At 37.6% G+C, this 19,183-nt stretch overlaps 1 protein-coding gene and 1 non-coding gene across 4 annotated transcripts in view; both read left to right on the top strand.

Annotated features, from left to right (window-relative positions):
- Positions 1 to 19,183, top strand: part of ITPR2 (inositol 1,4,5-trisphosphate receptor type 2) — a 559,320-nt gene that overhangs the window by 250,508 nt on the left and 289,629 nt on the right. For all 3 annotated transcript variants that reach the window (XM_043440936.1, XM_043440938.1, XM_043440939.1), the window contains 6 exons: positions 2,884 to 2,973; positions 3,087 to 3,212; positions 8,524 to 8,646; positions 9,541 to 9,741; positions 12,278 to 12,529; positions 15,045 to 15,170. In XM_043440936.1, coding sequence (XP_043296871.1) covers positions 2,884 to 2,973; positions 3,087 to 3,212; positions 8,524 to 8,646; positions 9,541 to 9,741; positions 12,278 to 12,529; positions 15,045 to 15,170 — 918 coding nt within the window. The remainder of the gene's footprint in view (positions 1 to 2,883; positions 2,974 to 3,086; positions 3,213 to 8,523; positions 8,647 to 9,540; positions 9,742 to 12,277; positions 12,530 to 15,044; positions 15,171 to 19,183) is intronic.
- LOC122424157 lies at positions 1,983 to 2,089 on the top strand. Its single transcript, XR_006264343.1, has one exon. It is a non-coding gene; the product is annotated as a U6 spliceosomal RNA (small nuclear RNA).

The raw sequence follows: 19,183 nt of genomic DNA, 5'->3' as shown, positions 1-19,183 counted from the left end.
CCATTCATATGAGGCACTGGGGCCCTTTCCCTCTTCTATTAATACATTGGCCTCACTTACGTATATATTTTTACATTTTCTTCTGTAACTTTTTTGGATTTACTTAGTGTTTATTGTCTTGTAGATACTATCTCCCGTTCTTTTTCCTCTTTTGTTTACCTAGGGTGGAAATTGGATTGCTTTCATTTCCTTCCTAGGATTTATTAGCATAGATGACACAACCCTGGAAGGTAATAGGAACAGTGTTAATGCTCTCAGTGTTTTTATTCTTGACTTTTTGTGGTTCCAGTTCCATTCAGTGAAAGAGACAGGTGGTCAGAAAATCTTGGAGAATATCCTGTCATAATAAAACAAAGTGGAATTTAAAGACAGTGGTAGTGAACCAGAGAATCAGATGCTAAAGACAGTTTTAGTAATTGTGAGTCATTGACACATAAGACAATTTTAGTACAGTAGATTATTCTTTTGAGAAACTTAGTGGGGGTAGTAATCCAAGATGCAAGATGACTTCCCAGAATGCGCCGTGTCATGGGAAGTGCTCAGTTAGCCTCAACTTGGGTTGTCATTTCAGAGAGTTCAGAAAGAATCAGTAGAGGATAGAAACAGTTCACCTGGAGAAACAGTGATGACTCAGAAAAGGCAGGGGAGATGGAATTTAAAAATCTGAGTTTCAAAAGTTCTTTTTCTCTGAGACATAGCAGGGAATGCAGACAGTTTTGTGGATGATACCGGATGTTTTCAAATGTAGAAGAGACAGCATCATGTAGGGGAATTTTCTTATGCTCAGTAAAATGAGAGAAGAGTTACTTGCTAAGATGGAGTTCAGATCGGGAGCCTCCATCTTGGACTATGTTTGCTTGGAGAAAAGTCAGAGAGACATGGAGCTTACTGAGCAGTGGTGATAACTCCATACCTGACCAAGTCACTCGCTTGCTTGAAACCTTGGATCAGAAATCTTTGACTCGCAAGGAAAACACAATGATTTTTCTTTCTTGGTTTGCATTTATTTTGTGATTTGTCGTGGAGTGCAGTAGGAAAAATAGGGACAAATAAAATTGTATCAATTAACTTCATTTTTTTTTTAAACTGTCTCCTAAGTTTAGATTACCTGGAGAAGGAAATGGCAGCCCACTCCAGTGTTCTTGCCTGGAGAATCCAAGGGACAGAGGGGTCTGGTGGGCTGCTGTCTGTGGGGTTGCACGGGGTCAGACACGACTGAAGCGACTTAGCAGCAGCAGCAGCAAGCTTAGGTTGGCGTCCCATTTAACTGTGAGAGCCCAGCACCTTCAGTGTAGTCAGGAATACAGGGTGTTTTTTAAACCACATTGGACTTGATATTCATCCCAAATGCAGTTTTGCACTAGTTGTAAATCAGGGAGGTGGTCAGGCCCCACTCCACCTAACTGCCTACTTTTGCAGCATGCTTTGTCAGTTCTTGTCATTTTCTACACACCATTGTGCTTTCCTTTCTAGAACACTTTTGGGTAAGGTGACTTCACCTCACCGATGTCCCCTGCCCTTCCGCATGTCTCTCATACTTAACTGAATTGTTTTCATCATTCAAGACCTTGGCTTGAACTTGCCCTCCTTCATAAAGCTGTCTAAAATTATATCTGGTCTCCTTCTCTCTGTCTCTGTGAAAGCAAACTCTCTCAGTTCAGATCTTTATTTTCATATTTCTCCCTGCTTTCTTAGGTAGACTGTAATGTCTTATGGGAAGAACCGTATCTTCCATTTCTTTTATATCCATTCACCATTGTCTAGTACCAGGCATGCATTAAGGATTAGTAAATGTTTGGAGATTGTATTATAACTGGTGTTTTATTTTCATATGATGACTCCAATAATTGGTATTTAAAATATGTACACTCCTTAATATTCGTCTTTTATTGTACTACTGCAGATAACGGTTGTTATAATAAAATGTTTCTGGTGTTGTAGGTCCTATTAATATACTTTGTTAATTTAAAATATTATTTTTAGTGCTCGCTTCGGCAGCACATATACTAAGGTTGGAACGATACAGAGAAGATTAGCATGGCCCCTGCGCAAGGATGACACGCAAATTCGTGAAGCGTTCCATATTTTTAAAAAAAAAAAAAAGAAAAAAAAATATTATTTTTAATTTACATTTTATTTCTTTTTTTTTCATTTTCATGGTCTATATGTGGTTGTTCGGCCCCCAGTCATGACTCTTAAGAATGTCGTGGTGACCTGTCAGAGAATTCTTGGGTTCAGGTGTTTTTACCTCGCATCTCTGAAATTATGCTTCATTATAATATGCTCCTTCAGTCTTTTTATTTCCAGCAGTTTATCCCTGATAATAAAATTTTGCCTGCTGTGCCCTGAAATTTTACCATTCCTTTTTCTATAGGCCATATAAGGTCTGATACATTTAGCATAAGGAAATGCACTGAGAATGTTACCTGTTATTCCTTTTCCTTTCTAACTTACTCATTCATTATTAGTAATGCCATAGATCTTGTAATTTTTTTTTCTATTTTGGCTGCATTGGGTCTCCCCTGAGGCATGTGGGGGCTTTGCTAGTTGAGGCACATGGATTTAGTTGCCCCATGGCATATGAGATCTTACTTCCTCAACCAGGGATTGAACCGACATCTGCATTAGAAGGCAGATTCCACTGGACAACCAGGGAAGTCCCAGATCTTGTAATTTGGTTGTTACTGGGAAGTGGTCATTTGCATGACTCCTTGAAGCTAAGAAGCTTTTTATGAGATAAAAAAAAATACCAAAGAAACATTTAAGTTGAATAATAAATTCATCACAAAATAATTTCAAAATGTATTTCTTATTTATTGCAAAAGAACCAAATCTATTACAAAGCTATACAGAACATAAAATACATCTTTGTGTTTATTTTAGGACTCAAACATTTTAAGTCCAGTGCAAGATGGAACAAAGAAACCTCAGATTGACAGCAATAAGAGCAACAACTATCGGATTGTAAAGGAGGTCAGCAACTAGTTTTATGTGGGTTTATATTTGTATGGCAAAAAAGTTTTGTCTGTTGATTATATTTAATATTGTATTTTCTATGGTTAATGATTTTCTTCTTGTTTGGAAAGATTTTGATTAGGCTCAGTAAACTCTGCGTCCAGAACAAAAAGTGTCGCAATCAACATCAACGATTATTGAAAAATATGGGAGCCCATTCGGTAGTGTTGGATCTGCTGCAGATACCCTATGAAAAGGTGCGTTTTTAGGTTCTGTTTTCCTTTTTTAATTTTGGGGCAATTTCAGTATAGCAAAGTTGCAAATAATATTTTCCCCTGAACCCTTTGCAAGTAAGTTGCCAACCTGATGGCCCTACCTCCCCTGAGTCCTTTAGTATGTATTCCCTATGAATATCACCCCATAACACCCTTCCAGATTGAGAAGGACCATGGTATTCTGCTGCCATCTCATCCTCAGAAGCCATTCACATGCTCCCATCATCCCAATCACGTCCTGTTTGACAAAAAGATCCACTTCAGAAACAGGTGCTGTTTGGTGTCATGTCGATTTAAACCTCCTCATGCTGGACCTCTCATGACCTGGACACTTTTGAAGACAGGCCAGCGATTCTGAAGACTGCCTCTTCATTTGGATCATCTGACTTTGCCTCATGATTCGATTCAGTATGCATCTTTGGCAGGAACGTTACAGGAGTAACACTGAAGTTTTTCCCACCGTTTCCTATCAGACAGCGTGCAGTTTTGATTTGCCTCGTGACCGGTGATGTTTACTTGGGTCACTTGATAAAGATGGTGTCTGCCAGAATTCTCACTGTGAGCTACTCAGTTTTCCTCTGTAGTAAATATTTTGTGGCACAGTTCTTTGAAACTAAGTAAATATTCCAGTTTTGATGAAAATTTCTTTTTTTAAATCTTTTAAGTAATTTTTTTAAATTGGAAGACAGTAGCTTCACAATGTTGTGTTGATTTTTGCTGTCCAACAACATGAATCAGCTGTAAGTATATGCATATCCCCTCCTGTTTGAGCTTCCTCCCCCATGTATCCCACCCCTGTAGGTCATCACAGAACCCTGAGCTGAGCTCCCTGTGCTATGCTGCAGCTTCCATTAGCCATCTATTTTTATTAAACCTTTTATTTATTCATTTATTTATTTATTTGTTTTAGTATGGACTCATAGATGCTAATTTCACATGATAGGTTATATTAGGTTTCTATCATTATTTATTTTGATTTTCCCACATTGGGCCAATGGAGCCCCTTTGGGTTCGTTGCCTATCCTCTAACATGGCCTCATCAGTCTTCGAGTGATTCATCACTTAATTGCACATTAAAATGTTCCAGGCTCACCTTGCATTTTTCTTGTTCCACCTGGAATTAGCTGTTTCTTCAGGAAGCTCCAGATCCATTTGGGGGAGAATGGTATTTGGGAGAAAAATTCTGAGAACTTAATGTACTTATTTCTGTGGGGGTTTTGCTTCTTCAGATCCTCTAAGTAGACAGATCTAGAGAATATATGTGTGTGAATATAATTACTCACTTACTAATATACTGTTTATAACTCATCTTCCACCATCTCTGCTCCCCCTTCCCCCGGATGAATGCCCTCTGCACTTCTCTCAAGCTCTGCCCTTCATCTGAGAGTAGGTGCCCTGTTTATCTCTCTTGGAAACCAACCATGCCAGGCCATACACCCTTCCCACTTGGACTTTTCATTTCTCTTATTGAATTGGCCCCTGTTTGACCTAGTTGCATTTTAATATGTATATTTATAAGGTGGTATAATTCAAACTATGTTAGAGAATACAGTAAAAGAATTATTGAAAAGCAGCCAAACGTATTAACTTCTTAGTATTTATAATTCAAATTATTATATCTTTGATATTGTAACACAGGCATATAACATGTAATGAAGTCCCTTTTTCTAAAAATGTAACTATAGTGTTGAGTGTTTTACTACTACTTTATGTTTGTGGGTTTTCTATTTTATTATTATATTTTTATTGAACTATTACTAATTTACAATATTATATTAGTTTCAGGTGTCCAGCAGAGTGATTTGAAATATTTTTGTAATCACAAAGTGATGTCAGCGTACAAAGTTATTACAGTATTATTGGCTATATTCCCTATGCTGTACATTACATCCTTTGTTTATTTTATAACTAATTTATTTTATAAGTGAAAGTCTGTAACTCTTAATCTTTCCCACCTATTCATCCCTCCATCCCACTCCACTCCGGTAACCATCAGTTTGTTTTCTGTATCTATGAATCTGTTTCTGTTTTGTTTGCTTGTTTATTTTCTCTTTTAGATTCCACATATAGGTGAACCCATAGTGTTTGTCTTTTTCTGATTTATTTCAGTTACATAATACCTTCAAGGTTCATCAATGTTGTCACACATGACAAGATTCTGTTCTTTTCGGCTAAGTATTATTCCATTGTGTGTATATCTGTCTATCTATATATATGTGTGTGTGTGTGTGTGTGTATATATATATCTATCACATCTTCTTGACCCATTCATGGAGACTTAGTTTGCTTTTGTTATCTTGACCATTGTAAACAATGCTACAGTGAACATATGGGTGCATATATCTTTTTGAATTAGTGTTTTTGTTTTCTTCAGAAAAATACTCAAAGTGGAACTGCTGGATCATATGATAGTTCTATTTTTAATTTTTGAGGAAACTTTATACTGTTTCTGTAGTGGCTATATCAATTTATGTCTCCACCAATAATGCACAAGGGTTCCACTTTCTCTAAATTTTCACCAACACTTGTTACTGTTTTTGATAATAGTCTTTCTAACAGGTGTGAGTTGATATTTCACTGTGGTTTTGATTTGCACTTCCTTGATGATTGGGCTTCCCTGGTGGCTCAGCTGGTAAAGAATCCCCCTTCAGTGCAGGAGACCTGGGTTTGATCCTTGGGTTGGGAAGATTCCCTGGAGAAGGGAATGACTATCCACTCTAATATTCTGGCCTGGAGAATTCCATGGACTATAGTCCATGGAGTTGCAGAGAGTCGGACACAACCGAGCAACTTTCACTTTCACTTCCTTGATAGTTAGTTATGTTGAGCATCTTTTCATATGTTTGATGGCCATCTGTGTGTCTTCTTTGGAAAAAAATGTCTATTCAATGCCTTTGCCCATTTTTTTCTTTCTTTCTTTTTTTTTGATGTTAAGGTGTATGAGTTTTTTGTGTATTAACCCCTTATTAGATACATCATTTGCAAATATCTTGTTCCATTCAGTATTTTGCTTTTTTGTTTTGTTGATAGTTTCCTTTGCTGTGCCAAAACTTTTAAATTTGATTAGGTCCCATTTGTTTATTTTTGCTTTTGTTTCCCTTGCCTGAGGAGACATCCAAAAAGTATTGCTGAGACCAATGTCAAAAAGTATACGGCCTGTATTTCCTTCTAGGATTTTTATAATTTCAGGTCTTAGATTTAAGTCTTGAATCCATTTTGAGTCTGTTTTTGTATATGGTATAAGATAGCAGATTTTTTTGCATGTAGCTGTCCAATTTCACCAACACTAAGAAGTTCTCTTTTCCCCAAGGTGTATTCTTGTCTTCTTTTTCATTCTTTCCTGATACATTTTCCCCAGTCTCTTCATCAGTCTAGAATATCTAAACCAAGTGATTTTTAACTTGCATGACCTAAAATTTGAATAAAAGGTTGAATTTTCCTACACATCACTGAAAAGCACATACAATGTAATATCATCTCTCTCAGAGCTCATCCCTAGGTTAATTGACCACATGTTTTGGGGTTTATCTCTGGGTGGTCTGTTCTGCTCCATTGATTTATGTGTCTGTTTTTGTGCCACCATTCATACTGTTTGAATCACTGTAGTTTTGTAGTATAGTTTAAAATTAGGAAGCATGGTATCTCCAGCTTTGCTCTTCTTTCTCAAGATTGTTTTGGATATTAAGGGTCTTTTGTGGTTCCATATAAATCTTAGAATTATTTCTGTGAAAAATGCCACTGGGGTTTGCTCAGTTTTAATAACTAGATTGTTCATAAACAAGCAAAAATAGCATAAGGTGACAGCTTCAAGGAAATACCAATTCCAGTAGAATTTCCCCTGCCATTCTTCTGTACTGGCTGACTTTTCTGTGTGAATTGAGTGTTCCTGTGGCTGAAGTTGCTTTGATGTTTTTTCACTATGCGTGGACTACAAACATAAAAGAAAATAGTAGTATATTTTGAAATAAAAACTTCCTATTTTCAAGATGGGAATGGAGTTTTTGGACATAATTATTAGTCTAGTTAGTTCATCCCTATTTTAAATATGAGGAAATGAGTCTATTAATGGTCTTGTGCTGTTGGTTTAGTTATAGATGGCATAAAATTTAGACTCTCAGATTAGGAAACAAGAAAACAAGAAAACATTGAATTATCTTAATATAAACTGTGACTCAACATAAATCCATTTTGTGTGTCTGACAGTGACCACATGACCTAGCCTAAAAAAATTTTAGATTGTTTCAGTGATATTTTAAAAGATAACTTTTAAGAAGAAACCTTTGCATTCTTTGTGAGTTTTGAGACTCAGGTTTCTTATTGAAATTCTTATTAGCAATAAAGTACTTTATCATAGGACTTTGGGAAAAGACAGTGAATAAGGAAACAACTTAAGAGTATGTGTGCTAAGAAAGAGGGGGAGAAAGAGAATGGGGGGAAGAGGAGGGCGGAAAGCAAAGAGATAAAGGAAAAGAATGAGATGGAAAAAAGAGGCAAAGTAAGTAGCAAAAGAAGCAGGCACAGAGAAGGGAGAGTGGAGACTAGAAGGAAGGTCAGAAATACTGGGTTGGCCAACGTTTGTTCGAGATTATCATAAGCCGCTATGCGACAACCTGAATGAAATTTTTGATCAACTCAAATATGTATATTTACAGAGTGGGGAAGAGAGGGCAGGTGAGTGGAGAGAAGTGGGTGGGGGCAAATCAGCAGGATATGGGAATGAGAGCAGGAGAGAAGGAGCCAGAAGAGGAGGGATAAATGCCTGGAGAAGAAGAAAGGGAGGAGCTGGAGAAACAGGGGGATAGAGATGATGCAGAATGAGGAAGAACAGAAAGCAGAAGGATCAGGAAACTCCAGGTACACTGAAACACTGGAAGAAGGTAAATCAAAGAGAGGGAAGGAAAGAGAGGGATTGGAGGATGCAAGACAGAAGGGAACAGAACTGGGGAGAGTGAGGAGGGCAGAGAGAGAGGAACAGGAGGACGGAGGAGGTGTGGGGACAGATGAAGGGGAGAAGGGCAGCTTTGTACAGAGATGGGAAATTGTAGTGAACAAGTAGGAAGATTGGGGAGAACGAGAAATGGACTGTGAAACAAAAAGGGGAGCAGAACAGATAATAGAATGAAGATGAGGGGAGAGACATCTGCAAAATGGGGAGAGGTGTGGACACAGAAAGGAGACCGTAAAACACTGAAGAAAACAGAGGAAAAAATGCACGTGTGAAAAAACATATTCTTTGGTAGTATTTTTGCTCTGTGTGTTTCTTTGTATCACATACTACTTTTTAAACTTCCAGAACGATGAGAAGATGAATGAAGTAATGAATCTGGCTCACACATTTCTGCAGAATTTCTGTCGGGGAAATCCACAGAATCAAGTTCTCCTCCATAAACATCTGAATTTGTTCTTAACCCCTGGTGTAAGTATTTGAGTGACTTCTAATATTTATAGTATTTTTAGTAAAGTGTCCATGTCATTTCTTTTGGCAACATTAATGGATAGAATTTTATTCATCTTTGTGCATGTGTGCGTGCTAAGTCATTTCAGTTGTGTCCAACTCTTTGTGACCCCATGGGCTGTGGTTCGCCAGGCTCCTCTGTCCATGGAATTCTCGAGACAAGAATACTAGGGTGGGTTGCCATGCCCTCCTCTAGGGGATCTTCCCTACCCAGGGATTGAACCCATATCTCTTAAGTTTCCTACGTTGGTGGGCAAGTTTGTTGCCACTAGTACCACCTGGGAGGCCCCATATTCATCTTCATCACCTCAATTTATTCCTTGTAGGGGCTGCTTCTCCTGAAAGTGAGTATCTTTCCATTAAGGGAACATTTAAAGAAACTTGAAAAATTACACAAATCTTACCTGCAGATGGCAACTTCACTTTTATGTCCACAGTTAGGAAAAAGATAAGGTACAGCAAAGACTAAGTGTGATGCCCCGAGTAAGTAAATATGAAAAACTCGAAGGTGGAGTTACCTCTGCTCTGTAAATCATGTGTCAGCCAATACTAAGGAAGAGCCATGTTTGAATAGTACATGATTAAATTAATCTCACGAATATTGTTGCCAACATGTTGACCTTTATAATAAGCTCCCTTTTCCAACTAAATTCCTTTGGGAGCTCAGTTTTTTTATTTTATTTTTTAAATGCTGAATAATCTCATTGCATTTTGTGCAAGAGTTGCACAGGAAACTCACTACAGTTTTGCATAAAATAGAAAAGTGATCACAAGCCAGGTAATTGGTCTAAGTATTACTGTAAAATAGAAAATTGATCTTGTCAGAATTACAAGGGCACATTCCTCTGTGTGTAGCTCCTTGAAGCAGAAACCATGCGGCACATCTTCATGAACAATTACCATCTGTGCAATGAAATCAGCGAGAGGGTTGTCCAGCACTTCGTGCACTGCATTGAGACACACGGCCGCCACGTGGAGTACCTAAGGTTTCTGCAGACGATCGTCAAAGCAGATGGTAAATACGTGAAGAAATGCCAGGATATGGTAATGACCGAGGTATGTTCTCAGTTTGCATTTTACCAGCTTCACATAAACATTATGCTCAAATACATGTTTTCTGTTAATTTTGAGTGAAAAAAATCCCTCAACAACATAGGTTTGGAAAATAATTTGAGTACAACTACTTAAGCAGTAATGTATTTTGCTTAGGTCTAGGGAAGTGACATAAGTTGATGTTATAATTTTCTAGGAGTGTATTTTTCTTTTTAAGCCTTAATGAATTTGTGTATTTTAAATAATGGGTAAAATCCTATGAAATGTTATAGATTATTTAGAATGAAAGTGATTACATTTTATATTTTTAAGTTTCAAAATATAACAAAAATGAATTAAACTCTGCTTTTCGAGTGCCTTTATTACTGTGTTCCTGTGATCATAGAATGGATGTTCTTTGCTACTATTTACAGAGGGCTTTGAAGGAAGTGAAATTAATAGAAATTATCTGTCAGTGATTTTTTTACATTTGGAAGCTCAGCTATTCAGAGTCAGTTAAAAATTTAAGAAAAGCAAACGGATGAGGTACTCCATTTATTTTGCCCTCTTCGTTATGATATTTCTCACTGAGCCAGATTTATACAGTGAATGAGTTACTTACTAGGAACCAAGTGATACTTTGGAGAATGCATGCCTATGTGCTCTAAGTCACTTCAGTTGTGTCTGACTCTTTGCAGCCCTATGGACTGTAGCCTGCTAGGATCCTCTATCCATGCGATTCTCAAGTCAAGAATGCTGGAGTGGCTTGTGATGCCCTCCTCCAGGGGATCTTCCTGACTCAGGGATTGAACCCATATATATCTTTTATGTCTCCTGCATTGGCAGGCAGGTTCTTTACCACTAGCACCACCTCGGAAGCCTACTTTGGAGAATACTTTGAGCTTATGTGGGTAGATCATTACTCTGTGACCTAATTTCTCTAAAGGGGCCTGTATGGATTAGGGCAGCTTTCAACCATCTACAAACAGTTACCTAGTGGATTATATTGATTTGGGGAATTTTCATAATTATACACTTTAAATTTGGGATGGGAGTAATTTCTTTATTGTTACAATGTGAGTCCCTCTTGCCCCATAGAAATTTCAAAGTTAATTCAGTGTAAAGTCCTGAATTTTTAATGTAAATTATTGTTATTACACATTTAAGGAGAATTTTAAATTTGTAAAATTTACCTATCTGTATTTGCATTCACATTAGTTCTCTTTTGCCTAGAAATGTGGCAATTAATTTGATTTTGGAAAATCATCATGGAAAGAATTAAAATGGGAAAGCAGCAAATAGTTGAGTCCAATGGCATTTATTAGGTGACGTGTTTCTACATGTGAAGAAATATTTATAATTTTATGTTAATATATACATTTTTGACACAAATACATTCTCTTTCAACAAAACTTTCAGTGTAAGCCAGTTAATTGTCTTATCAATTTAAATATGTTATCAATTCAAATAAAATAGAGAAAAAATTATGTAATCTGTGTTACCTACCAAAATATTTCCCACTGGGGGTAGAAAATTGGTACTAGAATAGGCAAAAAGAATTGAGGCCAGCGCAGGTCCTGACCTGTCTGTGGTTTGGGGTTGCTATCTGCCTCATAAAGCAAAGTAGAGGGTTTGTCTCCTGGGAAGACAAAAGTTGTCTTCTCTGCAGAAGCCTCTTACATAGCTAGCCTGGGCACCTTTCAGGAATAGGAGGGTGAGAATTGAGACCTCATGAGGCTGGGTTTTCAGTTGAGGGAGACAGAGAAGATAGCAGTGATAGTCTGGAGTGGAGTGTTATTACTTCCAGAACTCATCACTGTTAACTCAGCCTGGGCTTCACGGCAATCAAAGTGGATTCCTTAATAAAATAATACTGTTTTCCCCCCAAATAGACAATAAGACATTATGGTGATTTAGCAATAAAATTACATCCTCCTGGAAACTCCACTTTAGTTAGTTTGTTATACAAACAAAACAGGAAGGAAAATTTATTTCCTAGAAGCCCCTACTTATTCATTCTTTGTCTCTCTCTCTCTCTTTTTTAAGCTTGTATTTTTCTATTTCTCTGCTTTTACCTACATTCCCTACTGATATTCTTGTAGAGTTACATTTGGTTACGTGTACTTGCTTACTTACTCCATCGCTATTGAAGGGGATGGGGATATTTTACTTCACAGTAAAATGAGACTTACGAGATTTCTCATACTTGGCAATGGCATCTACCGTTTGAAGTTAAAGAAAGTAACTTTATTGGAGTATTTTGCAGGCTTAATTTCAGTGGCTAACTCATTGAACAGCTTCTAATCATCTGTGTCATTTATTCTCAAAGCCACGCACCTCTCCCATATTTCCTCAACTGGTTTTGATGACTTTCATAATTAATCACTTCACACATGAATAGAATCTTTTTGCCATCCTGCTTTGGTATAGTTCTGCTTTTGCAATGTTATCTGTATTTTTACAAAGATATGCACGTGTTTCCACATAGACCAAGCCTTTGGACATAACTGCAAGGATGAACATTTGGACTGTTATATAGACTCTCTTATTATCATTTCAGTTGATAAATGGGGGTGAAGATGTGCTGATATTTTACAATGATAGAGCATCATTTCCCATCCTTCTCCATATGATGTGTTCAGAGAGAGACCGAGGGGATGAGAGTGGCCCCTTAGCCTACCACATCACCCTCGTGGAGCTGCTGGCAGCATGCACAGAGGGGAAAAATGTCTACACTGAAATCAAGTGCAATTCCCTTCTGCCCCTGGACGACATAGTGAGGGTGGTGACCCATGATGACTGCATCCCTGAGGTAAGCCTGGCAAAAGCTTAGCAGCTATAGAGTTGTTTTTAATTTCTAGTAAGTGCCAGAAGTCCTCCTATGGTTATTTATAATGAGATAACACACTTAGTCACAGAATAGTACCTAGGTATATAATTAGGGAAATTTAAAAATCATTAAAACTTACTTTTTTGTTCTACAAGGGACTATGAAAGTTGATAAACCTTTTAAGAGTATAGCCACTGTTAGTTTTCTAGAAATTCCACTATAGAAATTTCTAGGTATGATATTGTGATCAGACTTAAACATTTACTTGTAACTTCTAGTATGTTTTGAGCATAAAACAGATGCTTCATAAATAGCTCACAGTCATCAATAGAGGCTAGAATGGTGCTCAGGACCACTATTAGATTCTCTAGGTTTACCTTTGCTTTATGGAATAGATGCTTTCTTGGAAACATGGACACATATTTTGTTTTATTCATACATCATCTTTTACCCTCCATCCTAGTTTGGCATGACAGGCAGGGAAAAAACTCATTAGAGACTGGTTGTCTGCCAGGTGCATTAATGAAGCTTCCAGGAATGTATATGACAATAATTTCTTTTTTTCTACTGTTCTAGTATATTGTTGCAAAGTTTATAAATGTGTGATATGCTAAATCCAAACATTTTAAATCACAGTAACTTTAAAAGATATCAGGTTAGGTTAATTTTCCTATTTTCAAATAGTCCTGCATAGTGATGGACTTGAAAGTATTTTTTTTATGAAATTTTGTAGGATTGCTAACACCTCAAACCAAGAATGCTTCATGCCTTGGTTGTTTTGAAGTAAGGTAGCAAAGAAAGGAAGCATAGTGTGGTGATTAAATTGTAGGTTCTATCTTTATTTGAAGTCCTGATTATGGCCAGTCAGTTCCCTCTGACATAGCACTCTAACCTCTTATATTCACCTGCTTCACCCCTCTTCATCCTTTAGGTTCTGATTCAAGTATTACTTCTTCAAAGAAGACCCTCCTGGCTTCTAGTTTTAGAGCCTATAAGAGTCTACAATTTGAAATTTGACATTTGAATTTTATTGATTAACAAATGTCTATAGTCTTTTCATTCTTTACCAAGATTATAAGCTCAGTGAGAGTAACAGTTGGGTCTATTTATACTTACCATTATATTCTCTGAGCCTGGGCCTACATTTAATAAATATGTTTTGAGTGAGTGAGTGAATGGGTTGAAGAATGAGTCAGAATCTTGGATCGGTTACTTCCTACCTGTGTGACTGATTTCAACAGGTTACTTAACCTTTCTCATTGTCAGTTTACACAGTTTTGAGTGAAATAACTATAGTCTATATCTGGTAGAATTGCTGGGGAATTAAATTAAGATATTGCAGAATCTCCAGAATGCTGAGATTCTGACGCCTCCTTACCCTGTAATGTAGCCTTGGCACAAGCACCGTGTGGTTGAAGGTTTTAGACCTCAGTCAAGTAGTGATAGCTTCTAAGGCCATAAAAGCTGGCCTTGTATTCCTATTGGTTCTAACTTGGATTCTATGAATCCTCTGAAACTGTTTACCTGATTTTTTAATATATGTGATTTTTACTGGGGAGATTAACAGCCTTCATCACATTTTCATAAAGAGAAAGAGGAAAGACAAGGAGAGAGAAAAAAAAAAGAGGAAAGAAAGAAAAACAAAAACTATTGTCCTATGCACTTTAGTAATGGTATAAGTTGGTGAGACTCATCCCAGTCTCTTATGAGAAGTTTTGCTAAATCTGGAAAGAAACTTCAATACATCTTAAAATAATACCATTTTTTTTGGTAAACTGTGAGCCTGCTTCTTCTCAGAAATAGCAGTTTAATTGTTTTTGAATGGCAATACAGATTATTTAGTCAACATATTTAATCGTTGTATTAGATCTCTCCTGGTTGCAATGGGCAGAATTTAGACTTGTTTAAATTTTAAAAGGAAATTTTATATATTGGCTCCAGTATTTGGAAATTTGAAGGATGGTTGTTCAGATGAGTCAAGAGGTTCAAGCAGTGTCAGGGTTCCATCTATCTTTTGTTCCTTTTCCTTTGTGGTTTTGCCTCACGCCCTTTTTTTCTGAGCATAATTTTCCTCTGCACACCCAGAGAAGAGGCATCTTGGGGCAGGTTTACCTTGTTCCATTTGACAATGAGAGAGAGAGAGAAAGAGGATGAATATGAATGAATGAATGACAGAGACAGAGAGGGGAAAAGGAGGTGGGGAGAGAGAGAAAGGGAACACTGGTGTCTCAAATATGTTAAACTTGGTTTACATGAAGTTCACATTCTCACACCAATCACTGGGCCCAGGGGAACAGAATACTAGGTCATGTGTTTACCCTGGGCCAGGGGATGAAACAGTAAAAGAAAGGAGACAGGCCTGCTCTCTGGGTAGACACAAATCATACTATAATTTACTATAGGAAATAAGAGTTTTATTTAACTGTTCCTAATAGATATTTGAAAATGAAAAATGTAGAAAAAACTTACTTTCTTTTATATTTGAAACTTGGCACAGGTTAAAATTGCTTATGTGAATTTTGTTAATCACTGTTACGTTGACACAGAAGTGGAAATGAAAGAAATCTACACAAGTAACCACATTTGGAAATTATTTGAGAACTTCTTGGTGGATATGGCAAGGGTAAGTTATGCTTTGACCATTAAATGCTGCTTCATGTTTAGTAAGGTTGTGGATATAGCTTTTGACTAAATAGAATCAAGCAGCTATTAATAGATGAAAACTTAAAATTAAACCCGCTATGTTTGGATGTCACCTGTTATATTCAAAAAGTTGTGACTGAGCTTCAGAAGACTGTGAGTGAGATTTAATGAGTTAATATACACAAAATGCCATTACAGTGTATATGGCAACAAGGTGTTCATTTTCATTTTTACCACTGATTGTATTGGTCTATTAGTAAACAGAATTTTAGTAGCCATCTTACATTGGTTAGAGAAGGTATTTGGCAGAGATCAATTTATTCAGCCTCATGTCAATTACAAACTGTAGGTGGAAGAAATCTCACGATATCTTGACTATGGCTTTCAGGTAGGTGGGTACTTGACCATACTGTTTGGAACCTAACACTGCCCACTGTTGCTTATGAGAGTGTGTTCCAGTGATTTAATCATCTGATGTTTTTACTCATGTCAGCCAAAATGCAGTCTGCTTTTTACTTTGAGTCCATTTTCTCATGTTTGGCTTTTTTTGAGGGTTGGGAAGGACACATGTAGCTGGTTGGCATTTTCTGGATGTTGTCTAGCATATGTTTTTGTTCTGTTAATATTGACTGAATGAATGAAGAAAGGAAAGACAGAATCTTTGATAGCACTTAATTTTATTTAGTATATCTTATGCCCCTTTTAAGCATGCTGAATTATCAAAATGTCCAAACTCTATTATTTTAGATTTTCTTTTTTTTTTTTTACAGGGGGCTGGGGATCTTCTCCAGTTTCCCCTTTAAAACTGTGGGACGTACTGCTCAGTGAAGGGTTTCACTAATAGAAGATAATGTATAGCTAACTCCTTAGACCTGTTATGACTTACGGTGGCCTGTCCCAGTCCTTTGGCCTCCTACATTCCTGAGTACTGTAGTTTACATGGGTCTCACTAAGATGTACTGAAGCTGTAGTGAAGGAGGGTGGTTAATGGAGTCCACATGGATGGATGCTGATTTTATCCGTTATCTCACTGCCTCCTTACAGTTCTTTCTGGAAGGAGGAAGGACAAAGGGGATATAATGAAACTATTGCAGACCCAGACATCCAGGACCAATCTTAGATAATAGAATCAATCACATATTCTAGTCCAGGCACTCTTATATTTAGTCAGGGTTAGCAGGTGGAATGTGTTTATTTCGACTTTGGTGTGGGGTGGTATGTTCAAGCTCCACTGTGTTCACACGTGAGTGAAGTAAGGCAGTTCCTGTTTTACTTTATTTCTGTAGACTTTCAAAGCCACGCGTTCCCTTCCTCAGGTGGACCTGCACCTGTGGAGGAGTCATCCTGTTTTACACAGCTCTTACATACCACTTGTATTTACCCTTGTGACCTTGTGAAAGCACTTCTAAATGGCTAGCCACGAGCATCTCCAGAGACCTTGGAGTGAACAACGGTTCACATGCTGATGGCTGAGGTTTAAAATTGCATGTGCGGGAAGATAGTAAAAATATTGCAGACTGATTTGCAGATTTGCACGGTGCCCCAGACTACAGACAAGGTTGAAAAGACCAGAGTCACTCTCTAGACAGCATGAGCTGCAAAGCAACAGGATTTTTATTTTTAAACCAAAGAAAGCTAATGATAACTGTCATTGATCATGCAACCTTGGGAACGGTCTTTCCATTGATGTGTTTATTCATAAGGCTAAGGGGTACATTTTTTTTTTTAAGTGTGTGTGTAGGCAGGATTTTTATTTTATTTTGATTAAGTAGACATAATGTTATTAGTATTAAAGGCTCTAAGGGAATTTCAGGATCGTCTTGGTCTATTCAGTCCTTATGTCTAACCACAATAGCTTAACTATATTGCAGAAAGCATTTTTTTCTTTCCTTCTTGTTTCTCTCCCTCTTGTTTATATGTAAAGCAAGACTCTCTTATCCCCTCATTGAAAAAGATAAGGAATCACCCTTCTTATGTCAGGGAAGGGACAGGAAACCTGACGTTCAATATCTAGGATTTGTCTTTCTCCCCTTGAAGAAAGTTTAAGGAGCTACCACACACTTTCAAATTTAAAAAAAAAAAAAAAGGGGTAAGTAAGTAGAATGTGGCCTTTTAGGCAAATTTTCAGTTCAGTAGAGCAGTAATTCTCAAACTTTAGTAAGCAGCAGAATTACGTGGAGAGTTTGATAGAACACAGATTGCTGGACCCCACCCCCATAGTTTCTGATTCAGTAAGTGAAAGTCTTTGCATTTTTAACAAGTTTTCAGGTGATCCTGAAGATGCTGGTTTAGGGACCACACTTTGATAATCACTGCAGTAGAGAAGGGTTGTTAAGACTAGGCACTTTAAAGGCATTAGCCAGACCAGAGTTAAAATTTAGATTCTGCCTCTTTTTTTTATTATTTCTTTTTATTTATTTTAATTGGAGGCTAATTACTTTAGATTCTGCCTCTTAATAGCTCAGTTATCTTGTTGGACAAGACACCTACCCCTCTGACACTGAATTTCCTTATTTGTAAAATCAATACAATAATAATGCATTCTTTATAGTGTTACTAGGAGGATTCAATGAGATAATGGGTATATAGGTCTTAACAGAGGCATGGCATTTAGTAAGAGAGTTGGTACTATCATCCATTTTATCCATATCGTGGTAACTTCACTGGTATTATTAAAAGGTTATATGTAGCCTTTAAAGCAATTTCAAGTAGTTTCCACAAGACCCAATAATAATATGGAGGATGACCTGAATGAGGACCACCCAACACAGGCAAGACCCAGAAACCATGTTGGTGAAGCTGGATGCAGGCAACAGCAACCTGATGTAGAGATGGACTAAATTCAGGTGTTATCGCAAAGTTATGAAATCCTGGGACAACTGATTTCCATCACTGAGACAAGGTGAAGGTCACCTGGAGGAAAGGTATTTGGTGAATTGGACCTGAAGAACCATAGAATCTCAGGGCTGAAAGAAACTGGCAGTCCTGCAGTTCAGTGTTCAGTACCTGCCTGTATATTTCCATTAACAGTGACCTTAGTCTTCTTTTTTGGGGGGGAGACCATTGGTTTCATTACTAGAAAACTTTACTTGTTAAAAGGCCTTATATTGATCCAAATTTTTACGTTATAATTTTTTACCTGTTTTTCCTTTCGTAGCAACATCAGACTATTCATTTCAGAAAAGATGTGGGTTTTTGCTAGTCTCCTTGTTAGTGATCTAGTTTGAAATGATAAAGGTGTACAACTTAGAGGAACTTACGATCACCTAGGTTGACCTGATAATTTTGCTCCCAAGTTCCCGAGAGATTAATTTGCTAGCATAGGGTGTCTTGCCTGGCTGGTAACAGAACTGGAAGGCCTGCGGGTGCTGAATCCAGGGTTCTTCACAGAGTAACTTCTCAAGTATGTCATGATGGCTCTCATGTCTCCTACTGTTTTCTCCATGACTTTCAGTGGTTCCTCTTCTATTAAGATTTCTGGGCTTCTTTGCAGTACACTTTTGAATTCTAATTTGTTAGTGTTTTAAACATGGCATTCAGGATGGGACCCAGTGCTTCAGTCAGGGTTCAACTAGCACACATATGTATGTGTGTGCGCATGGGCACCGGCTCAGTCGCTCAGTTGTGTCTGACTGTTTGCAACCTAGACTGTCTAGCCTGTCAGACTCCTCTCTCCATGGAATTTCTTCAGGCAGGAATATTGGAGGGGGTTGCCATTTCCTCTTCCAGGGGATCTTCCTGACCCAGGGATCAAACCTGCATCTCTGTGTCTCTTGCATTAGCAAGCAGATTCTTTACCTCTAGTTCCACCTGGGAAGCCCAAGCCAGCACAAGACTGATGATTAAAAATTTGGAGAGCAATCCTGTTTAAAAGGCAATTGAAATATTAATGTGCAGGGGCCCTCATGCCACCTTCTACCTTTGTCTTCATGTTTCTCAGGAGTCAGCACCACCGAGTTCCTTTTGTTTTCTCTTGGTAAAGTTCTCTAAAGA

This window comes from Cervus canadensis, chromosome 21 (assembly GCF_019320065.1).
Source record: "Cervus canadensis isolate Bull #8, Minnesota chromosome 21, ASM1932006v1, whole genome shotgun sequence".
Taxonomy (NCBI): Eukaryota; Metazoa; Chordata; class Mammalia; order Artiodactyla; family Cervidae; genus Cervus; species Cervus canadensis.
This window is presented reverse-complemented; position numbering and strand designations above follow the sequence as displayed.